This window comes from Saccopteryx leptura, chromosome 12 (assembly GCF_036850995.1).
Source record: "Saccopteryx leptura isolate mSacLep1 chromosome 12, mSacLep1_pri_phased_curated, whole genome shotgun sequence".
Lineage (NCBI taxonomy): Eukaryota > Metazoa > Chordata > Mammalia > Chiroptera > Emballonuridae > Saccopteryx > Saccopteryx leptura.
In genome coordinates, this window is record NC_089514.1 from 22,122,600 (window position 1) to 22,140,270 (window position 17,671).

General features: G+C 37.9%; 1 protein-coding gene across 4 annotated transcripts in view; it reads right to left on the reverse strand.

The window, feature by feature from the left end:
• Positions 1 to 17,671, reverse strand: part of BZW2 (basic leucine zipper and W2 domains 2) — a 63,702-nt gene that overhangs the window by 33,638 nt on the left and 12,393 nt on the right. For 3 of the 4 annotated variants that reach the window (XM_066353747.1, XM_066353750.1, XM_066353749.1), the window contains exons 2-3: positions 9,091 to 9,155; positions 1,394 to 1,570 (exon numbers count right to left, since the gene is read on the reverse strand). In XM_066353747.1, coding sequence (XP_066209844.1) covers positions 1,394 to 1,570; positions 9,091 to 9,148 — 235 coding nt within the window. In that variant the 5' untranslated portion in view covers positions 9,149 to 9,155. Of the gene's footprint in view, positions 1 to 1,393; positions 1,571 to 9,090; positions 9,156 to 12,190; positions 12,282 to 17,671 lie in introns of those variants that run through there. The other variant, XM_066353748.1, reaches the window with a different exon arrangement.

The window sequence follows — 17,671 nt, forward strand, 5'->3', positions numbered from 1 at the left end:
TTAACGCCGTAGAAAAGGCATCAACACGTTGCAGAGTAAACACAAAATAACACGCAGAGTATTATGTTTGTATAAAATCCCATCATCACAAGTTTGTGTGTGTAAGTACGGAGGAGGGAATTCACCAAAATGTTAAAAATGGTTACCTCTGGGCTTGAACACATGACCTATAGCTCTTACGCTTGGACTTGAATTACCTATAGTGATAATGTGAGATATTTTTATAAACAATAACAACAACAAAATTAATCTGTTGTCTGGTGAAAACCAGCCAGACAGATCAGAAAGAGGCCTATAGTAAGTGGGGCCAAGTACCAAAATAAATATAAGAGCTCAGAGGGAGAAATTACAGGGAGATTCTACCTCAAAAAACATGTACAGAGAAACATGCACACCTCTCTATAAAGTAGGCCGGCTTAAGCAGTGTTTCCCAATGAAAGGCACTAACAGCGCACTGGGCAGGGCAATTTTTCATTGTACTGACGGCCCTTTGCATAGGAAGTAGGTGGCATTCCTAGCCTCCACTCCTAAGTCTATGTAGCAACCAAAAAACTTCCACATTTGCAAATGTTCTCATGGCAGCTGAAAATCACTAGGGAATTTGACCATTTCTAGTGATTTGTGATTACCACAGAAACTAATTATAAAACTAAGTTCTAAGAATAACTATGAAAAAAAAGGGTGGTTATGGTAGCTAATCAAAATACTATGTCCCTTAAATAGTATTCGTTACAAAAATACTATCTTCCCTGATGCCTCTGCTCTCTATAAGGTAGTTTTTATTTTGCTTTTTAACATCTTTAATACTTTCAAAACTTCTATCTTTAATTCTTTAGCTATGAACTCACAATTACAAAGATGTTTTTAAAACAAGATTTAAATTTTGTATATCTTAGATATTTTATTACTTATGCATAAAATGGCATTTAATGAAACACTGGCATAAAATTTATTGACACAATTACATTTTATTGCACCAAAAAAAAAAAAAAATGGTGGCTTTCAAAAGGAAAGTTAGCATGGCCTTAGGGGTAAAACAAATACAGTGGAAGGATCTAGATGACATACACATATTCTGTACTGCAGAAATTATTCCTCCCATGTTAAATGCTCAAGAAACATTTCAGGATTAGGAACACATGGGAAAGTTGGCTTCTAGCGAAAGCAAAGTGGCCAACTGTGCTGTAATGTCAACAAAAACCCCCAATTCTATGTCTCCTTTACTAATAATCATTTCACAGCTACATTAATACCATTCCAAATTGTAATTTGAGGTAAAAATTGTTGGGATTCCCACAGATATAAACTTGTAAAGACTCTTATCTTGCAAGAAAATACTTGAGTCGAATTAAAAGTCCATATCCTACAGCGAGATGCTATGCCACAGGCTTACCAAGCATACTGCCAGCCACCAGGATATCAAAGAGAGTGTCTGCATAGCGACGATAATCTAATCGTGAGCCAGTCGAGTCCAGAAACTTGGCTACAGCTTCAAGGTCATCGCCAGCTTCATTAAGCCCCTGGACAAGTGTATCCCTGAAGACTGTGGGTTCGAATTTCTCTTTTTCATCTAAAAAGAAAATTAGATCATTCATTTACAGATTGCATTCCCAAATGCAGCCACTACTTCCTTTCTCCCCATTCTATACTCGATATTGTCATTATTTAGAAGTGGGAGGGAAATTACATTTTTCTACTAGATTTCCATGTTTTAAAACCCCTTGTTCAAATATTTACTCAAGCAAATAATTTATTTCGGTTCCAAGAGACCACAAAAATATGTTAACTCTGATACATAAAAAAATGATGATTGATCATTTGTGTTATTCACAGAATGGGCCAATGTAATCCATTAACTCTTAACTATCTGAGAAAAAACAGAGTATAACACTCAAAACTTTAAATTGTGTTTCATCTAAGACAGATAAAAAAAACTGATCCAGGGAGAATCACTTTAAAATAAAAAATAGAAAATAGAATAAAGAGGGAGGAAATAAGACGGACATCACTTTTTAATTTTTTTATTGTGATATAAGTGGCATATAATATTATATTACTTTCAGGTATACAACATAATGATTAGATATTTTTATATATTGTGAATAATTAATACAATATATCTAACTAATTAACATCTATTACCACACATAATTACAATATATTTTTTATAAGAACTTCTAAGATCTACTCTCTTGAAAACTTTCAAATATACAATACCAGTATTATTAACTATAGTCACCATGCTGTGCATTCCATCCCCAGGACTTGTATGTTTTACAACTGGAAGTCTGTACCTTTTAACCATCTTAACCCATTTCACCAACTCCCCAACCTCTGCCTAGCCCACGACCAAACTGTTCTCTGTATCTATGAGTTTGGTTAAGGCTTCAAAGTCCACTCATGTTGCCACAAACGGCAGGATTTCCTTCTTTTTGTGGCTGAATAATATTCCATTTTATATATATACCTGATGTCCACTGATAAATATTTAGATTGCTTCCATATCTTGGTTATTGTAAATAATGCTGTAACAAACAGGGGAGTGCATACATCTTTTTGAATTAGCTTTTTTTGTTTTCTTCAGATAATCACCCAGAGGTAGAATGCTGTATCATATGGTAGTTCTACTTTTAATTATTGGAGGAACCTCCACATTGTTTAACTTACTGGCTGCATCAATTTTCATTACCAACAATAGTGTAAAAGGGTTTCCTTTTCTTCACAATCTCACCAACACTTCATATTTCTTGGAGGGACATCTCTTTTTAGAAGATTAATTAATTTAGGGTACTTAAATATTTAATATGTATCATGAGCTATATGTGTAGATAAATATATAGCTTTAGAGCAGATGTTCTCAACCGTTGACACCATTATAAAGTACTGAGGATTTTGAAGAGGTTACATCTAGGGATACTTACTTTATAGAAATTAAAATAGGAAATTCATTAAGTAAAAACACTTAGTGAGAAGAGAGGTACTGTTTCACATTTTTGCAAATCTCTCTAGCACCTGGCTTAGCAGCAGACAGATAGGTTCCCCTAAGGATGCGATCTGTTGTGCTATCATCACACATCCTCTAGCCCCGGAAAATGCCACTGCAAGCTCACACGACAGTAACGAGAGGGGCAAATATCTTAGCAGTATTTTGATTTTGTAGGTCCCCCGAAAGGGCTTTAGAAGATATAGGAATATAGATTTCACGTCGCTTTCTATCCTCAGCAGACTTCTTCTTGAAGGTTACTCGGGAGCCCGATCTTGAACAAAGTTAAGGGTATATATTGTTGGAAAGACAAGACATTAAAAAAAAAGAAAAAAGCCTAGGTTACAGATTTAAGATTCAATTCAAAGAATTTTTTTCACCACTCAGGGAGAATGAGTCTAGATGTAGTGAGAGAGGCTCCAGCAATGAACCCAAAACTTCTAAAACAGCTTTGTTGCCATAATGTCTTCAGAGAGCTAGGTGGATATTGCAACTATAAAAAAGGAGGAGGAAGAAAAGGAGAAAGAATGCTACCAAAAAAAGGGGGATCATTTCATGAATAGAAAAGAGTTCTTGGAAATAAAACACACCACTGAAAAGGTTACAAACTCAATAGCGGAGTGACTGACCTAGAAAACAGGAGCGAAGAGGGAAGAAAAAGGACTGACCAAGTCGAATGTCCCAATCATAAGTACAATAAAAAGAAAATTAAAAAATAAATTAAAGGAAGGTGTTTAAAAATTTCAAGAAAGTTTTCCAGAATTGAAGGGTGTAAGTTTCCCCATACAGGGCTGTCTGGCACCAGGCACAGGACTGAAAGTGGATCCACAGCGAGTTGCATTCATTACTGAGATATCTCAGAATCCCGGGAATCAAGCAACTATCTGAAGTTTCAGGGGCAAGAGAACAAATCGCCTATTAAGTATCAAAAACAGAATGGCAAGGAATGCGCAACAGAAATACCATAAGCAGAGAAATTTCTACAAAATTCTGAGGGAAAATTATTTCCAAGCTAAAATTCCTGCATTCAAACTCTTAGTCAAGTCTAAGTCCTGAAGAACCGTAGTTTGAGACATTGAAAGCCTCAACAATTCTGTGTCTCATATATTCTTTTTTAAAGCTATTCAAGCAGGCAGTCCACCAAAATGAGAATAACGTGAGCTCACAATCTTATTAAGTCATGAGATCACAGGAAAAAAGAAAAAAAAATATCAGAGACAGGCAATAGTATTCTTCAGGATAGCGACTGCCAGGCGTCCCAAAACTACAGCCCGCAGGCCGCATGCAGCCCCCTGAGGCCATTTATCCGCCCCCGCCGCACTTCCAGAAGGGGCACCTCTTTCACTGGTGGTCAGTGAGAGGAGCACACTATGTGGCAATCCTCCAACGGTCTGAGGGACAGTGAACTGGCCCCCTGTGTAAAAAGTTTGGGGACCCCTGGAGATAGTTCAAGCATTTTACGTTGACAGCTCACAGCCGCCGTAAAAGTAAACCAACCGGGCGAGTGTTTTTCAATATAATTATATACACATTCCTTCAATATAATAATGTTAGAATTCCTAATGTTTTTATTAAGAGATTTACATAACAAAGGGGAAGGTTATAGGGTGACTAGGTTTAAGGCACAGGAAACAAAGCAAAAAAAAGTTATTAAACTTATTAAATCCAAGGATAGAAAGAAGATCCGAAAAAGAAAAGTAGTCAAACAACAGTTCAGCTATAAGTAGCATGTACAAAGCTTCAATGATGTTAACCCCGAGCAATGGTCCAGCTAAAACTGTGATCTAATGAAAAGGTAGAGAAGAAAGAAAGGCTGGCTCGGGGCCGCGGAAGAGTTGAATCTTCATCCTCCATTGCGGGAAGTGTATACATAACAAGTCCAACAGAAAATCAGGAAACAGCCATTGAAGAATGTATTTTGGCTACATGAATGTAAATGTTGGAAGAAGCAGTTAAAGAGTAGAAAGAGTTCTCCTGTGGAGCAGATGTTGTTATAACATGTCCTGCAGAGCAGTTTAACTATTTAAACCATGTGCATGTGTAACTCGGATGCAATTAAAAACTACATTTAAAAACCAGACAGTACTTGTCTGGTTTGTACAGACTGGCTACTTATAATAGTTTCACAAGGGGTTAACACCACAGTCTCAGAACAGGAGGAGAATGACATTCCCAACACCTGTCAGCTTCAAGCAGCATAAGATACCCACAAAGTCAGATGTAAATGAACCCGAACACTTTGGTCGTCATGAGCAAGGGTTAAAAAGCCCTTCTGACTCCACAAGCAAAATATCATGCAGCCAAGAATATGCAAATGTTGACTGTAGAAAAAATAAAATGAGAACCTTGTTGTGTAGACGGGGAGGAGGAGGATGGGAACTCTACAGGACAGATAATGATGAGCTGCAGGAGTGGGTGGGTAACTCACTGAGCAGGAGTAACTCATAGGCAGGAAAAGAAAACCACATCCCCTACTCAGGCCCTAGCCAAAGGCTAATTCTCCTCCCCCCATGGAAAAATGGTCCCTTTCCTGTAATATGAGAACTAGTAAAGGCCACAAGCTGTTTATTAAGTCTTAGGACCAGTTTCCAAAATCAATTGAGGCCATCCCCAAAATGGCACCATAACATGCTTGGATGTTGACTCAGGTGGTGGAGTAGACTTTGATGGTTTGAAAATTATAAATTCAAGGCACTGGAAAATAAAAGTTGGTAAATAAGGTAAACCCCGACTATGCTACGAATTCATGCAGAGGACTTTGTTCTGAATCTAAGAGACAACTGAAAAACTTTTGTTTGTAAAGAGGCCTCCATCCTCCAGAAGATTTGCCAAGGAGGAGGAAAAGGAGGAAGACAGCATATCATGGCCAGAGATATCTCAACAGCGAGCAATAATGCACGAGGTCAGAACGATCACTTACAGCTTGGAAATCTTAAAAAGTCATGAGGCATGATAGGATTGATAATTCTTTTGCAGGCTGAAAACAAAGCTCCCACCTGCTAAGATAGGCATCCATCCAGAGGAATACACCATTTCCGTACTGGAAACATGGTAAGAACACGGATGGAAGTTTGAGGAAACAAGACGTTTAACTGAAAGGTTCTTTTCCATCTGAAATAATAGTATATGTAACTTCGTATTCCATGTGAATATAGTCCAGCAGAAATGCTAACAAACCCTGACAAAAATGTGCCACTGCTTCCTTAAGCTTCCACTTGGCAGGTCAAACCTCCGTTCAAGTGGGAATGTATAATTAGAGTCTCAAATTTTCACTGTGTTGGTGAATCACTAGAGTGACACAGAAGAGTTAGTCACAATAGCCCCTACACTGACATAGAGAAATGGGCCCATTTCTGACACTTGAATATGCCTGTAAGTTATCTAAATATGATACATCGCTTTCTCTGGGAATTACGGTAACTGGGTAATATAGCACTTTTCCAACCTGTCAATTAAGTGATAACATAACTTATATTCCTGTTTGAGGGTCACTGAGGTATATATTAAGCAAATAACTATCAAGGGTGTTCTAACTACACACACACACACACACACACACACTGACACATTCAAAGCTTACACCACATCTCGTGAATCTAATTGATTTAAAACCACTAGCAGAGATCATCATCACTCATCATTCTGGATGCATGCAGTTTGGTCATTTATTTCTTCTTCTATTTTCACTAATTTTTATCCAAGGTCCCTACAAAATTTACAGGGAGGCCAGTTTAGTTAGTAAATATTTCAATTAGCTGAGCATCGCAAGGGCTCAGGGGAGAAAAGTTTATCCTTTGAGATTCCCACAAACCACACTGGGGAAAGCATAACGTCTTTGCAGAAGATATCATAAACAAGATATGAATATTTCATCAAGAAAAAACAGTCTGAAAGGAGGTCTATATGATGAGTCCTATCAGAATGTTGAATTATGATGTTAAGTAACAAGAAATGCATGTTTGTACCAAACTGTACATGGAAGAGCATTAGCTTTGCTAGGAAACGTTTCAGAAAGAAGGCAGATCATTGGGAGACAGTCTATCAAAATGACCTTCAGACAGCCTCAGTAGACTTCCGCTCAGCTTTAAAATTTCCAACCATTAATCTGAAGTCAGCCCCGTCACAATAGAGAGAAAAAAAAATAAAAGCCAAAGCACAATAAATTGTCAGGAGGCAATTCGCTTTACAAAGATTAGAAAATGAGGTTGACTATTTTTTTCCAGGCAACAGTCTGGCACAAAATGGCTCAAGTGCTGTTTAAATCTCCAACAGACCTGAGTTACATAAATCCAGAGCAACTGAGAAACAATGTATCATACATTTCCTGCCTCTCTGGAGAGCTCCAGCAGCAGTAAAACGCAGGCACAATCTTGCCCACCAACTGAATCAGGCCAACCAGCTCAGGATTAGAGAAGACCTTTCCGGTTTAAAACCGAAGACTCTCTAAGGCCAGTGTGCTTGTCAAATCACGCCTGCTGTTGTGCAAGACATTCTTGGGCTGGCTCTTGGCCTTGGAGCTCAGTTCCCGTGCGTGAATCAGTGTTGCACTAATAAAACTGCAGTGAGATCCAGGTCTGAGATTAGCACGTTCCCTCAGCCGGCCGGGGAGGGCAAACCTTTCTGCACCTCAACGTTGGGCATCTATTAAATATTATCACACTATTAGGCCCAACAACACCTTAACTGTAATTATGTTTCTCAACTACATTGTCCCTTATTAAGTCCTTTGGCAATCAACTATGATGTATTCTTTTTCTTTTTTCCCAAGGTGCTTTAAACAGTAAGACAGTGAATGCACGTTGGTTGTAGGGCTCGTCTTGGTACCAGCTTCCAGACCTCAATGGGAAAGTCGCTTTGCTAGAGGACTAAAGAGGGCAGCGGCAGCTTATGGGGAGGAGTCAGGGATTTCAAAAACAGAAAATTGAAAGAAAGAGGGTGTAAAACAGAAATACTGCACACAATAACCATTTGGTTACTTTAACATTTTGTCAAATTTCATTTTTTAGTAGGGACGTGAAGCTTTCCAGCAGGCAGCATCATAGTTAAATTCAGCCTTAGTGCTATCCAGGGGCTCTTGGAAACGCTTCTGATCCAATCCATCTACTCTGCTGAGACGTCTTTTCTTTCCATATGACTAGACTCGCTCCGTGCACAGCCCCAGGGAACTCCAGCAGCGGGTCCTGCCCCCACACCTCAACTGGACACGCCAAAGGGATATAATGTGAGTTATCAATTTAACAGCACAGCACTGGATGACCAGGAATTGGCATTATGCTTCAAAATCAGCAATAAGATCTTCAGAAAGACATCCAACCACCATTTACCTTTGTATATAATGCTTTCTTAAGTATTTTTAGTCACTTTCCTCACTGTTAGTCAACACATGAATTTCATCTGTTTCCTATTTTAAAACGTTTCCCTATCAAGTACTGACTAAACTATTCTTAAATCCAAGGGGATCGCTACATAATTATGCAAAATGGATCAAACACAAACGTTTAAAAATATTCTTTTCACAGAAAGGGTGGTTATGAACATAACATAAAAAGGAGAAATCACTCCCACAAATGGAAATTTTATCATGGCCCTCACACTACTCTTCCCTACAGAAGACACTTGCAAATAATGTGAGCTTTAAAGATGTTTAGGGCAGTAAGTTTAATATGACTCCTTAAATTCTGAAAAGGTAAAAACTCTCCCTAATTTACTTTTCTCTTAGTGGTAGCATCTATCAACATAAATAAAAAAAAAAAAAAAAAAAAAAAAAGCAAAACCCAAATACAAATGCTTATGTCAAAATGTTAACCAACTGTCTTCACAGCCTCACAAGAAAGTGAGGCAACCTGAACAGATACAATTATCCTCATTTTGTAGATAACGAACCAGCTCAGGCAAGTTACATGACTTGTCCAAAACCAGACACCTGAGTGACCGGCAATTCTGAGGCTGTGTTTCAGAGCTTCAGATACTCCATCCCGAGTGCAAAGGAGTAGAATAGTGAGGCTGCTGGAAACAAGGATGTCATTCTAATTCTTCCCCGGTGTAAATTGTGATTGGAACATTAAGCACATGCGCACCCCCCCACTCAAACACACAACGCAACCTACCCCTTTTCCGAGTTTTGAACCGCTGGCCTGTTAGCACTGGCTTCTGATGCTTATTCATAAAATTTCTGAAAACAAACAAACAAAAAAAGATTATGCATTTTCTTTTTTTAATATTTTGCATTTTCAATTAAGCAGTTCATATAAAAATGTATGGCTAATCAATATATGTTTAATCTCACCCATACTGAATATACTTTTAAAAGTAAGGTATAATTTTAACCACGGAACTAGCAAAAGTTTTCAAGTTTACTAATATCTAGTGTTGATACAGGACACAGGGAAAACCACCTCTGACATAAACTTTGCATAAGGGATACACTGATACAGACTCTTGAGAAGCATTTGTTGAATATCTATAAATATTTACATGTACACAAACCTGGGTTCCAGTAGTTCCTTTACTAGGAATTGACTCTACAGTTGTAGCCACACAAATATGCATATATACCTTTGGGAGTCTGTGTATAAAAGGATTTAGTTTTGCATTGTTGGGTGCATAAAAAAACAGAAACGGAAATGCTCATCAACATGAGGCTGGTTAAGTGAGTTCTAAAAAGCCATCACATGAAACTTTCTAAAGTTTTACAAAGAATTAGCCTGGCTCCCTCTCCGCTCATGTTTCCTACATCCTCCTCGCCTCCCGCCGGTCACTGTGCCCCAGCCACACTGCCCGCTTTCTTCCAACGGGCCAGAGGTGGTCACCTCTCTTCTGGGAAGGATCTCACTCCAGTCACGCACTTGGCCTGCTCTCTACAGCCAATGGAATGCCTCCTTTGCGGAGAGGTTTGGTTTCTCTTCACAGTACCAGGCTGCCCCTGCCAGGTTACTGTGCTCTGTTTGCCTGTTGTCTGTTTCTCCCACGAGAGTGCTGCCTCCGTGTGGGTAGGGAGCTTACACGTTTTACTCCATTGTATGTTTTTAGCACCCAAAATAATGCTGAGTAAAGAGTAAGCATTGAATCAACTGTCTAATAGCTATGACATGGTCATGGAAAGATGACTGAGGCCCTGGCCGGTTGGCTCAGTGGTAGAGCGTCGGCCTGGCGTGCAGAAGTCCCGGGTTCAATTCCCGGCCAGGGCACACAGGAGAAGCGCCCATCTGCTTCTCCACCCCTCCCCCTCTCCTTCCTCTCTGTCTCTCTCTTCCTCTCCCACAGCCGAGGCTCCATTGGAGCAAAAGATGGCCCGGGCTCCTTGGCCTCTGCCCTGGAGGGGCAGAGCATCGCCCCCTGGTGGGCAGAGCGTCGCCCCTGGTGGGCGTGCCGGGTGGATCCCTGTCGGGCGCATGCGGGAGTCTGTCTGACTGCCTCCCCGCTTCCAGCTTCCGAAAAATACAACAACAACAACAAAAAAAAAAGATGACTGAGAAATTGCTAATGGAGAAAGCAAGGGGAATAAGAGTGTAAAACATAATTTTTTTGGTTAAAAAAGAAATACACACACACACACACACACAATATTTGCTTCTTCAGGAAAGCAAAATTTCAGAAAGCTATAAAAAATTGCTAGAAGGTCCTTCATTTGTTTTGTTTTGTTTTTTACCTCAGAAAGCAGAGATTTGGGTATTCTAGATTCTTCCATTGGGTTTAATACAATTAAAAACATATTAAGTTATCGTTTAAAAAGTAAAAAAAAAATAAGACCTTTTATAAATTGAGAATAATTCTGCTGGCATAAATATTATAATCTGAAAATATCTCTAGATTGCCCAAATTATGAAGACCAAACAATTAACATAATTTCAAGCAAATTATTTATCTTCCAAAGTTTTAAAACATTGTGACTTGAAAATATCTACATTTGCTCCATTATTTGCATCATTAAACAGTCAAGAAGGTCTGGAGTATTCAAGTAAATTACTTATGTCTCAAAGTTTTAAAAAAAATCTTAAGCATAGAAAAATTATTATTCAATTTATTACTAAAAACTTTCTTCCTACCCATGAAAAGAGAAACTTGTATCTTCACATAGAGAGCAATCTGTCTATCACTGAAAACTTTAATCATAACTTAAAAAATGAAACTAACTAAAATAAGGTAACAAATCCAAACCATAATAAGGCTTAAGTGGAGGAAATTTTGATCAATTCTATGAAGTAAAATAAACAATGCACCACGCTTTGCAAAATAAAGGTAGTGAAGGCGGATTCCATGCCCTCCCAAAGCACGGAGCCTCTGGAGATTAGATCCCAGCACTTACAAAGCTCTCAGTGAGGTGAGAAAACAGCAGTGCAGTCCTGGACAGGGGCAGAGAAAGGGACTCATCGCTCTATGAGTACCCAGCAGCTATATATTGAACTAGTTATAAATGTAATACACTCAACCAATGAAATCTAGTTTTATGTGACAGATGTTAGAAATAAGAGCTTCTGACGCATTATTTATGTTCATTGCAAAGCTCTCTTTCATTTAAAAACTTTCCCGTGGGCATTTTTTTTTTAATGGATTTGCTCTGGATCAGCAAACATTTCATGAGGGAACAGGTATGTATGGACATACACATACCCGTGCAGCTTGTGCAGATCTTCTCCTGAGGTCTACACCTCCCCCAGACAACAGATACCATGTGTAATGTGTTCTTGGGTTTGTAGAGAAAAGCACCTGTTAAAAAGCTGGAGGTCTCACCCTGAGATGCATAAACAAAACAAAAGAAAAAATACAGAGCGTAACTGGCCTGAAACTCCTCTAGTAGGTAAACGTGCAAGGAAGGAGTTAGTCTTTGCCAACGATGTTGTATTTGAAATAAAATATATTTTAAAAGTGTGAGCCCTCGCTAAAAGTTTCATTTTAGGATCCAGAATAAAAACACACAGCACCCCCAATTCTACCTTTGCACTGTTTCTATTTTGCTGCTAATAGAAAATTAGCACATAACCTACCTGCGAGGCAATTTATTTTAAAAATTGTTAGCTCCAGTTTAAACTTTCTTCAGTTCTAAACACAAATGTTTCTTTCCTCATAGCCTAAGTTATGTGAACCCATGTTTCCTACCCTCACTATATTCTATGTGGAAAATAACAGTTACATGTAAACATGAGGAAGATGGAAAGATTCTGATGTACACAGCACTGAAAATGAAAACACACACACACAGAGACTCACCTACGGGTACTGAAAGATTAAATGAAGATATTCTGTGCACCAAGCCTCTACCGTGGAAGCCGTTACTATTTGGGGCAGTGGCTTGCTTTCCCTCTAAATTTAGCTCTCCCTGCTACAGTATAATCTGCTCCAGTGAAGGTCAGCCTTTATAAGGCTCTCACCGAAGCCCTGGCCACAGGGAAGCAAGGGCACTTTGAATAAGAAATTGTGCTACCACTCAGCCATAAAAGAGGAGGAAATCTCACGCTTGCCACAGTCCGGAGACCGGGAAAGCACGACGCTAAGTGAAATAAGCCAGTCGGAGAAAGACACATACCGTGTGATTTCACTCATAGGTGGAATCTAATGAACAAAATAAACTAACAAGCAAAACAGAAACAGATGCATAGATTGAGAATAAACAATGGTCAGAAGGGAGAGGTTTGGGGGACTCAGTGAAAAAGGTGAACGGATTAAGGAGAAAAAACCTCCTCACAGACAACAGACAACAGTGTGGTGATCACCAGAGGAAAGGGGGGGGGGAGAAGAGGGTAAGGGGGGGTAGATGGTGAGGGAAGGAGACTTGACTTGGGGTGGTGAGCACACATTACAATATACAGATGATGTGATATAGAATTGTATACCTCAGACAAAATTTTATTAACCAATGTTTCCCCAATAAATTTAAAAAAAAATAGAAAGAAAAGAAAGTAATTGTGCTAGCTTAAACCTGGGACAGTAACAAGAAAGAGTAATAGTAAGACAGTTTTACGGGCCAATGTCAAAAGCTTACTTTTATGAGTTTGTATTAAAATTTACAACTTAAAATCAACTAACTAAAAATACATACATATATATACTGCTCACAGAAATTAGGGATATTTCAAAATGAATATGAAGCAATAAAATATCCCCTAATTTTTGTGAGCAGTGTATTTTTCAATCAGGAGTTTAAGATTTTGCAAAGACAGATCCATCTGGGGCCCAGCCTATGCCTCAGGAGCTGGCCTCCATCAGAAAGCCAGAAGCCAAGCACACACAGACAAAATAAGCTCACGTCCCACCAAAACGGAAAAGCTCCATGCTTTAACATTCCTTCTGAAAAACGTATGCAGCACGTTCAAACAAAGTGGATTTAGGTATTTCATGTATTATCTAAGAGACTAAATTCCTTGGGTATTTCACAAGATAAAAGAACATAAAAATATTAGATTGAGCCATCAATCAAAAATTTGAAGGCAGGTACTTTATTAATGAAATAAAGCTTTTTGAATAAATTCCTATGTTTGTCTACTCTGAGAGATTTAATTGAAAGGTTTTTAGGTCTAACAGATAAATCTCACCCCATTTCACTCTTGATTTTCTAACTGTCCTTGTGTCCTTGGCGGGTTTTGTCACTTACTCCCACTCAGACTCTGGGCCCGAGTGTGACCCACAGGCCAGCAGCAAGGCTGGGCCTCGTGCAACAGTGTACTAATTCTGCCCACCATCTGTGTGTTGTCTTGCCTTATAGTCTTCTTTAATGCTCTGCTTTCTAGAAAAAAATCTGATCCACCAGAGGACTTGCATTCTAATTGTCCTTACAAGGGGGTGACTGTACTTGGTGTCCTTCTGGTCTCGCCCATCTTTGAATTCTGATAACCTGCCTTATATAACCTGTTCCACTACTAATATATGCTACACATATAACTATGCTATTCAAACAACCTCAACTTTGTATGTACAATCTAAAGTGAGGTCATAATTGTTTCCTACAAAGGGCTAGAAAGAAAATATTTTAGGCTGTCTGTCAGTCACCTGGTCTCTATTCTAACTACTCAATTCTGCTGTGATAGCCTGAAAGCAACCACAGACAACATGGAGATCATTGGCTGTATTTTAATAAAACTTTATTTACAAAACAAGTGGCAGATTAAACGGGGCCCCCAGGTGGTAGTTTGTCAGCCCCATCCTAGAACGCCACAGAACTGCCTGTGATAGTGACAATGGTCTGTCTGCCCTGTCTCGCATGGCAGCTACCGGACACTTGGCTATGAGCTCCTGAAATGTGACTAATGTGACTGAAAAACTAAATGTTTAGTTTAATTTTCATTCACTAAAATTAAAATTGAGATCACCAATGTGGCTAGTGACTATCATGTCAGGCAACATATTCTAAAGTGTTCCTTATGGTCCCATGTACTTAAATATGCTTTTTTAAAAAAGGTGAAAATACATCTAAAAATATAAATTTTTAATTAATATTTTTCTATTAAAGTAGCTATGAGAAACATTTTGCCTAAATTTCAAAACCACATGGTGACAGCAGGAAAAGAAGTAAAACTTCAAAGTAAAACTCTCAGTGTGGAATCAGTATACTTAATACTGAAAAAAAGGACTTTTGATTCTAAGGTAATAAAAATTATGGGGCAGCAACATCATTCCCAAAGTATAAAGTGTTTCATGAAGATACAATAACCCCAGCACACAAAACCTGTAATATATTTCAGCCACCTCAATGCAACATTCTCATGAAGTACTTCATGTTTAGTTACCAGTTTCAAGAATTACCTTTTATTCTAGATTCCAAATGAGTGAAATGATTTACCATAAAAAGAACAAAAAAATTGCCCAAAACTATAACTGTTCACCTTTCCATTAAAGCTAAAACTATTATATAAGCACAAATATCATAAGACATCCTTTATAGAAAGTTGACATATCCAGGAATCATTTGGGTTGATATCACTGTCACATCATTCTTTCAGAAGAAGCAAAAATAGTTAAACTGCCATTTCTAAACATTTAAATTATTTATATGAACATTCTATAGCAATAAACTAAATAGATGCCTACAATAACTCTACAGTTTGTTGAACAGAAAACAGCTTATTTAATATCCTTACCATGATTTTGTAGCAATCTCTCTGCAATCAAAATCACTGTCTCTACAAAATCTACATTATACCTTGTAGCACATCCTATGTCAGTTTTAATATTTATAGCTGAAAAAGAATTAAAATTTAAAGTAATATATCCTACAGAAAATAGTGTTTCTAAATAAAATCAAATATTCATTTTTAACATAAAAATATAACTGTTACATTCATGTCTCTTTCAATCTTATCCTTATTGATATATAATATCTTTCTTAAAAAGGATGATACAGAATGATAGTTCTCAATTTATAACTATATATATTTTCCTGCGAGAGACATTAAGAGTGAAACAAAATGTGAGCAACTACCTTATAAGGAAAGAATGATGAAAGTTCAAAGGGATTGTGTTGTGAAAAAGACACCAGAGTTAAAACTATGTTCATCTAAATCTTCCCTAAGATATAAAGGTATCATGATAAAATCTTTATTAATGCACATATTCTTCACAAGAAGAGAAGTCCCCTGGGGCATGCACATTTCCTTCTCTGGGCTCCACCACTTGACCCAAAGGGGATCTCTCCAGATCCTTCCCTCCCTCCAACAAATTACTAGGCTCATTCAGTTGGTTTGTCTAATCTTACTGATGTCACTCGATGTCTCTCAACACTCTAAGATACATATACACACACTACACACACTGCAGTATACTTGGGCTTTGAGAAAACCCATCCCTCAAATATGTTTTGGGGTATTTTAATAGCAAAATGCTCTAAAACGTCTCTTTTAGATAAGTTAAGACCCTTAGAACTTCTGTCTACAACAGAATTTTGATAATGATTGCATATCTACAATATTTCAAATTGTGAATTCGGATAATGTAGAGGAAATGGTGCCATCAAACATGGAAATGTCCAGCTGTGGTTTAGGTACATTTATTAATCTATGAAGTATACTGCTCACAAACATTAGGAGATATTTTAAAATGAATATGAAGCTATAAAACATCCCCTAATGTTTGTGAGCAGGATATTTGGGGGGTGCTTATTTTATTGTGTCTCAAGCACTGTACTCAGCAGTGGTCTCACTTCAGGGCTGTTCTGTTCCCCAGGGGACATGTGGCAATCTAGTGGGCAGAGGCCAGGGATGTTGCTAAACATCCCTTACAATAAAGGGCTATCTGCTCCAAAACTTAAATATAGTCAAGGCTGAACAACTCTGCATAAAGGAGAAAGAACGGTTGATCAAACCAGACATGGTCCTTGCTCTCAAGAGTTAAAAATTACACGCACAGGTCTACACATACCAGAGCAGCAAACAAGCATATATTCCCTTGAATGCCTTGTTTCTGTTTGCCAAACACTGACGTTCATGTTAAAGAACACAGATTTATCACCGTGCAGCTTGTCATTGCTAAGATCAAAAGTTTATTTAGAATACAAAATGCATACTTCCCACAGTCCTTGATACTAATTCATGTGCTTCCACATTGATAATTTTAGGTCTTCTGATATTCCGGGGGAGGGTGGAAATAGGCAACGATGTGGGATTTAGAGAGGGAGGTAGAAAAGGAAGAGGCTGGACATGAGTAGACAACTTTCCCTACTTTCAGACATCGTTGCAGTGAGAATAAAAGAACAAGGAAAAGAGATACTTTAAAATGCAACATATGACTGAAAGATACAATTGTTTAATTTTTATTACTTGGAGAAAGCAATCATGCTAAGTAGAAACAGGAAAAAAACTAAGTTCGAAATATAAAATATAATCTCAGCAACATAAAATACATTAGCACTCAACAGTGGTTAATATGAGCAGTGGGTTCAAGGGACAATTTATTCCTCTTATTTTACTTGTCTTTATTTTCTATAAGTACCGTATATATAACTTTTATAATTAGAAAATTATATATGTCTAAATAAAAAAATCCTTTAGCCTTTTCTGAAGCTCAAATCAATTCCAAAAGAGTCCTAATTAACAATATTCTTTGTGCATAAAAAGTTATATGTCACAGGATCTAAATATCATATTCTACTAAAAGAAACCAAGGTTTCTTTGATGAATGGCTGATTCCAAGGGCTACAAAATGACCCTGGGACATTTTGTATTAGAAAATACAAAATTGCTTTAAAAAATTTGTTTAAAAGATCTAACAACATAGGAACCACCCTGAGGACAATTGGACAAGCTGGCATGACGTCAGACAATTGAGCACCAAAACAATTCAGGACGGCGATGGAGAACAACTCATGGAGTAAAATAAGAAGCCAAAGGTTCATACTCATCACATTCCTTTTAAAGAGAGCGAATTTCTCAGTGCACAAGGCAAAGGGAACTAACTGAGCAGAACAAAAACCATTTCCTCCGATAGACAACCGATTAATAAACAGAGAAGGAAACACAGCATTGGAAAAATCACCCTTTTGCAACCACTATACCAGAAATCGATTCATGCGAAAGAAGAGTCATCAATTTATGCTAAATATACCCTGATACATGTGTGTGTGTGTGTGTGTGTGTGTGTGTGTACTGGTGCCTGATGAGCAACAAGATATTTACATAGCCTCAAAACATCTTCACATAAATTACAAAAGGAAAAATAGTTAACTACACAGTGGAGAAACAAGACACTTTAACCAAGAGACAA